General features: G+C 36.8%; 1 protein-coding gene across 2 annotated transcripts in view; it reads right to left on the reverse strand.

Moving 5' to 3' along the window:
- FILIP1 (filamin A interacting protein 1) overlaps window positions 1–5,870 on the reverse strand; it is a 239,185-nt gene extending 233,315 nt beyond the window's left edge. For both annotated transcript variants that reach the window (XM_054493105.2, XM_054493103.2), the window contains exons 1-2: window positions 5,794–5,870; window positions 946–993 (exon numbers count right to left, since the gene is read on the reverse strand). In XM_054493105.2, the coding sequence (XP_054349080.2) occupies window positions 946–993; window positions 5,794–5,826 (81 nt within the window). In that variant the 5' untranslated portion in view covers window positions 5,827–5,870. The remainder of the gene's footprint in view (window positions 1–945; window positions 994–5,793) is intronic.
- Between the last annotated feature and the right edge of the window lie 1,022 nt (window positions 5,871–6,892).

Here is a 6,892-nt window from a genome sequence, read left to right on the forward strand (position 1 = left end):
GGAAAACTAAGAGATGATTTATGGTGATATTTGAATATTTTTTGTTTTTATTATTATTGTAATATAATTGTTTTTATATAAGTATATATTTTAAGCACCAAATTATAAATTTAATTTCCTTGTTTATAGTACTAATTTTTTTAAAATTTGAACTTCTGAAAATCATGGACCACTAATAAATAGACCATCCATTAACTAAAACAGAAATTCTAGGTTCAACATGGAATCCAGCTCCCTTTGACAAAGGATTAGGAAATATGAGAACAAAGCAATGTGGAGAGACAACATTATGTAATGGAAGGGGATTGGATATTAGAGTCAAACCCATCTAGGTTGAACACCAGCTTTACCCACTATTAACTATGAGGCCTTGAGTAGCTTTCTTCACCTTGGAGAGCCTAAGTTTCCTCATATGCGAGATGAGGATAATAACAGCAACAACTGCATTGAATGGTTATTCTAACAAGTGAGTATAGCACTTTACAGTGTCTGGCATGCAAGAAAAGGTAAATAAATATTCAGTCCCTTCTCTCTTCCTCAGTTTCACTCTCCAAGATTCCAGATGTTAATCTACATATATTTTTAAGTGCTTTTCATCCTTTGATATCTAGTTTCAATATCATATTAATTATGAAGCAATATAGTCTTCATGACATAAATAACGATGGCCCAATAGATCTGAAAAAAAATCTTAATTTTTTAGGTGATGGATTTAAGGGTTGATAAACGCATACATTACTGTTGAGCGTTTTTCCACTTAGCTAAGTCATAAATACAATTCTGAAAATCAAATAATCTCATTCAAACTTATGTTACTAATTTTCAAATCCAAAATAGAGCAGCACTGCATAATAAATATTTATCACAGGTCATTAATGAACCAAAACCAGTAACAATAAAAAATCAGAGAAATAATGGGATAAAATAATGGATGGAAATTCTTACCACAGCCACTGTCACTGCCTTCCAAAAGCTTCTGGGCATTGTATTTTGCTAAAAAAATTCAAAGATGGAAAATTTTAGAAATCTTTTCTCTACTTTTAAGTGCACAAAAGAAAATTGTGTTCAAATTGTCTTTCCTTGATTAGTTCAAAAGCAAAATAAAAAATGATAGTGCAAAAATATTTTCCTCCAGTTTGCAATGTTTTATTGACCATCCAGCCTATCTGATATGTTGCTTTAATTATGTTTCTGTGTGGGAAGTATTGTCTCCTACCAAAGCATGCTCTTTATTTAGTCACACAGGAGATTTTGAGAAAAACAAGTAAGACAATTTAAGTTTTCTTACCAGTGGGAGTCAAGTATGCATTGAGGAAATATTTGTCATGCTCACCACATTTTTGTGATATGCTCGTCTCACAGAGCCAGTGTACAACTTACATAAAAGAAGAATGGTTGTTGTGTATAACACTGGAGAAATACTCCCTGCCGCCCATCTTCCCTCCTACAGAATTGCCAGGACAATCTTCCTAAAACATAACTTTTCAATTCTGAATCTTGTTTAAAATTTGTTAAGGTCTCCTTTTTATCTCCTGCCTGATACTCAGTCTCTCCAGCCTGCTTCCAATGATCCTCCCTGCAAAATCACCCCAGTAACAGGATCAAATTAATCCAACTCTGTACCTTTGCTCATTTTGCTATAGCTGCTTCAAATGACTTTTATTTAAATTCGAATCATCTCTCAAGACCCAGATCAAGCCATCTCTCATTCATGAGACTTTTCCTAGTCCTTGTGTCTCACACTAACTTTTTCTAAATGCCCATAGCAGCTCTTATCTGAACTCTTATCTTGGCATGTAATAAAATACTCCTTTGTACTTTTGCCATTTCAAGTAGCCATATCCTTTATATGATCCACCTTCTACTCCAGTTATTGGAAAATAGTAACTGTGGTATTGTAGAAGCAAAACATCATGATTATATCTGTGGTAGATTATGTTATTGTTTGCAATTATTCATTCTCTCCTTTGCGAATAAAATATATCTCCCCAGCCCACTGATTTGGGGCTTGGACACGTGAATTGCTTTGACCAATGGAATATTTGCTGTATATCATTTCTGAACACAGCCTTTTAGAGAGATTACAAGACTCCAAAAGTACTCTAGTTCCTGTGCCCTCTGCCATAAGAAAGGCATGTTGCACATGAGGCTCTCCTTTAGTTCATGTTCCAAAATAAAGAGATATATGGAGCAGACTCAGCCTGCAGTCTGCATAGATTCATAGCATCCAACCAGTAGTTGACAACATGAACCGGAGACAAGAAATAAATATTTATTCTTGTAAACCATTGAGAATTCGAGGTTGTTATACAATGAAAGCTAACATAAATACCCACTATTTTGCTTGCACTATATCATGTATTCACAATATCTCATTTAACTGACATATAATTCTATATTTCATTGCTATATCATCCCCATTTTACATATGTGAAAACAAGGATAAAAAACGTAAAGTAACTAGCCCAAAACACACAGTACTATAAGATTTTAGAATCAGACACATCTGGTTTTAAAGTTGGATTCTGCCACTTACTAAACTTAGTATCATATGCAAGATACAATCACAATGAAACCCAGTAAAATAGAGATAATATTTAAATTCTTCTCACAAAGCACACTTTTTAGACCTGTTGGGAGGATTAAACTAAATAATGTATTTGACTGTACAAATGATTTAATAAATGTATATCTTAATTTATGTCACCATTAAATTGGACCATGATAAACTCTTAAATGTAGGCAGTTTAGGAAGCATATGTGAGGAAGAGAGACTGAGAATAAGAAAAGTCAACAAAATGATCAGGTTACAATGTGGGGAAATGGGCTCAAGCCCACTAAGATACTATACGAGATATGTCTCAGATGGCCAAGTAAGAACCTATCAGGACAAATCTTTTCAAAAATAAGAACTCATATTTACTTATAATCTCTGGACAAAATAAATAAAGTAAAATAAACAAAAAAAAAAATGACCCGAAGTCACTGGAAAGTGAACAAAAGCTAGAAGATTCTGTAAGAATTAAAACTTGGAAGAAGGACTAGAAGAGGATGAGTTTCCCATTGTTACAGATTTTAGCCTGAGGGCAGGCTAAAGTCAGCACTGCACAGGGTGGCTAAAATTCTAATAGAAAGCAGTCTTTCTGGCCTGAAGAATTAGAGAATGGAATTCAGAGTGACCACAGAACCTGGAAAGTGTGGAAGGAAACTGAGAAAAAAGAGAGCCAGAAAGGGAGAGGCCTGAATTCTGTTTATGAACTCTACCCAAGTCCCTGAACTATACATGAATGAGGCAGAGACTCTAAGTACCTCAGCTAAGGACAAGAAGAATGAGCTGAGATTTCAGCTGCTGGCCAAGAGAAAGCATGTACAGTATGAGTTTGACAAAGTTAATTTTCCACTTAAAATATTAACACTCTTTGGAGATATACAGTAGAAACTAGAGTCTTAACTACAAAACATTCTACAGAGTCCACAACACAATGCAAAATTGCCCAACATATTAAGAACAAGGAAAATGTTCATTTTCAAGAGAAAAGACAATGAGCCAAGATCAATTCAGGTGAGCATAATGGCCCATGCCTATAATCCCAGAACTTTGAGAGGCCAAGATGAGAGGATCACTTGAGCCCAGGAATTTGAGACAAGCCTAGGTAACATAGTGGGACCCCATCTCTACAAAAAATTTTAAAATTAGCCAGGTATGGTGTCATGTGTTTATTGTCCCAGCTACTCGGATAATAGGCACACGGAGGATCACTTGAGCCCAAGAAGTTGAGGCCACAAGGAGCCATGATCAGACCACTGTACTCCAGCCTTGGGTGGCAGAGTGAGATCCTATCTCTCAAGAAAAAAAAGGAAAAAGATCAATTTCAAAGTGATCTAGATGATAAAATTAGCAGACATGAATTTTAAAGCAGATTTTATAATTCTGTTCACTGAAATGAAACAAAATATGCTTATATTAGTGAAAATGCAAAGAATATCAGCAAAAAATAGAAACTTTAAAAAAGAATCAAAATTCTTGAAATAAAAGACGGAATTTTGAAAATAAAAATCTAACTAGATGGACTTAACAGCAAACTGGACATGACAGAAGAAAGAATCTGTAAACTTAGATTAACAGATATTATCCAGTCTGAAGGACAAAGGTTTTTTACAATTTTTAAAACTATCAGTGTCTTGGAGATCTATGGGACAATGACAGAAGATCTAACACATACGTAATCAGATTCCTAGAAGGAAAACACAGACAGAATGGAGCTGGGGGGAGGGGGATGTTTGAAATTTAATGGCCCAAAATTTTGAAATTTGGTGAAAGACATTATTTAGAGTCAAGCTGCCCATAAAGGCCGGGCGCAGTGGCTCATGCCTGTAATCCCAGCACTTTGGGAGGCCGAGGCAGGTGGATCATTTGTGGTCAGGAGTTTGAAACCAGCCTGGCAAACATGGTGAAACCCCATCTCTACTAAAAATACAAAAATTAGCCGGGCGGTAGTGGCGTGCGCCTGTAATCCCAGCTACTTGGGAGGCTGAAGCAGGAGAATTGCTTGAGCCTGGGAGGCGGAGGTTGCAGTGAGGCAAGATTGCATCCTACACTCCAGTCTGGGTGATGGAGTGAGACCCTGTCTCAGAAAAAAAAAAAAAAAGCTGCCCAGAAGGATAAATTTGAAGAAAACCACACTTAGACACATCATAGTCAAACTGCCAAAAAGCAACAATAAAGAAAAAATCTTCTTGAAAGTAGCCAAAGAAAAATGGCATATCGCTTATATGGGGACAACTATTCTAATATATACTGATTTCCTCCTCAGAAACTATGGTGATCAGAAGACAGTGAAACATCTCTAAAGTGCTGAAAGAAAAAAAAAAATCTGTCAACTCAGAATTCTATATCCAATGAAAATGTCTTTTCAAGTACAAAGGCAAAATAAAGACATTTCCATGCAGTAGAATACTATAAGGAGAACTGCACTATATGAAATGTCAAAGAACCTTTTTTTTTGGACTGGAAGAAAAATGAAACCAAATGGAAACCGAGATCTTCAGAAAGAAATAAAGAGCTTTTGAAGTGGTTAATATAGGTAAATATGAGAGACCATTTTTTCCTCTTTAAAAGATAAATATCATTATTTAAAGCAAATATTATGACATTGTCTTGTGAAGTTTTTAATATATGTAGTTGTAAAATATAACATCTACAGTAGTATCCGCTTATCCTCAGGGGATATGTTCTAAGACCTCCAGTGGATGCCTAAAACAAGATAGTATCAAACCCTATTGCCATCAAGCAAAACACATATCTATTCATGTCTTTCACTCACAGACTTAATGCCTTTTCCATCCTAACCAAGCACTCATCATGCACTGTGGCCATAACTTCTGCAGTGTGAGGTGCAACAGCAAAACTAGCATAAATTTCTTTTTCCTTATTCACGATTTCACAGACAGAAGATTTGTTCCTACCACAGATCTTAGCAAGCTCAGCATGTGATTTTTTTTTTCTCTCCTTAGTAAGTTGGGAACTTTCACCTTTCCACTTAAAGGAAGCAGTTTATAGCTTCTCTTTGGCATATCCAAATTGCGAGTATCACTACTCTTGCACTTTGGGGCCATTACTAAGTAAAATAAGGGTTACCTGAAGCAAGCACTATGATACCATGACAGTCAATCTGATAACCAAGATGGCTACTAGGTGACTAATAAGTGATGTATTAGTCCCTTTTCACACTGCTGATAAAGACATACCCCAAACTGGGCAATTTACAAAGGAAAGAAGTTTAATGGACTTACAGTTCCACGTGGCTGCGGAGGCCTGGCAATCATGGCGGAAGGTGAAAGACATGTTTCACATGGCGGCAGACAGGAGAAGAGAGCTTATTCAGGGAAGCTCCCCTTTATAAAACCATCAGATCTCATGAGACTTATTCACTATCACGAGAACAGCACAGGAAAGACCTGCCCCCATGACTCAATTACCTCCCACGGGGTCCCTCCCACAACACGTGGGAATTCAAAATGAAATTTGGGTGTGGACACAGCAAAACCATAACAGGTGAGTAGAGCATACAGCATAGATACACTGGACAAAGGGATGATTCATGTTCTGGGTGGGATGGAGTAGGATGGCACAAGGCTTTCATCACACTACTCAGAACAGTGTATAATTTAGAGCTTATGAATTATTTATTTCTGGAATTTTCCATTTAATATTTGTGGATTACAATTGACTGTGGGTAACTGAAACTGCAGCAAGTGAAACAGCAAGTTACGGGGGAGACTACTGTATATCGTAAAGGGCCAAAGGGGGCGGTTAATTGATATATAAAGTTGCATGGACGCCTGTAATCCCAGCACTTTGGGAGGCCGAGGCGGATGGATCACGAGGTCAGGAGATCGAGATCATCCTGGCTAACACGGTGAAACCCCGTCTCTACTAAAAATACAAAAAAATTAGCCGGGCGTGGTGGCAGGCGCCTGTAGTCCCAGCTACTCAGGAGGCTGAGGCAGGAGAATGGCGTGAACCCGGGAGGCGGAGCTTGCAGTGAGCCGAGATTGCGCCACACTGCACTCCATTCTGGGCTACAGAGCCAGACTCCGTTAAAAAAAAAAAAGTTGCATGGGTTCTACATTTTACATGAAGCAGCCACCAAAAATAATAATAACAATAATAATAATAATAACATGAAGTGGTCTAGCTAAACAATAATAAATCAATCAATCAATCAAACAATCAAAAAGAAAGCAGACAAGAAAGAATAAAAACAGAAACAAACAGAAAACAAGTAATAAAATAATAGCTCTAAATCCAACCACATCAGTAACTACATTAAATTTTAATGAACTAAATACTCCTATTGAAAGTCAGAGATCGTAAAATTAATAAAAAAAG

The sequence above is a fragment of the Pongo pygmaeus genome, chromosome 5 (assembly GCF_028885625.2).
Source record: "Pongo pygmaeus isolate AG05252 chromosome 5, NHGRI_mPonPyg2-v2.0_pri, whole genome shotgun sequence".
Lineage (NCBI taxonomy): Eukaryota > Metazoa > Chordata > Mammalia > Primates > Hominidae > Pongo > Pongo pygmaeus.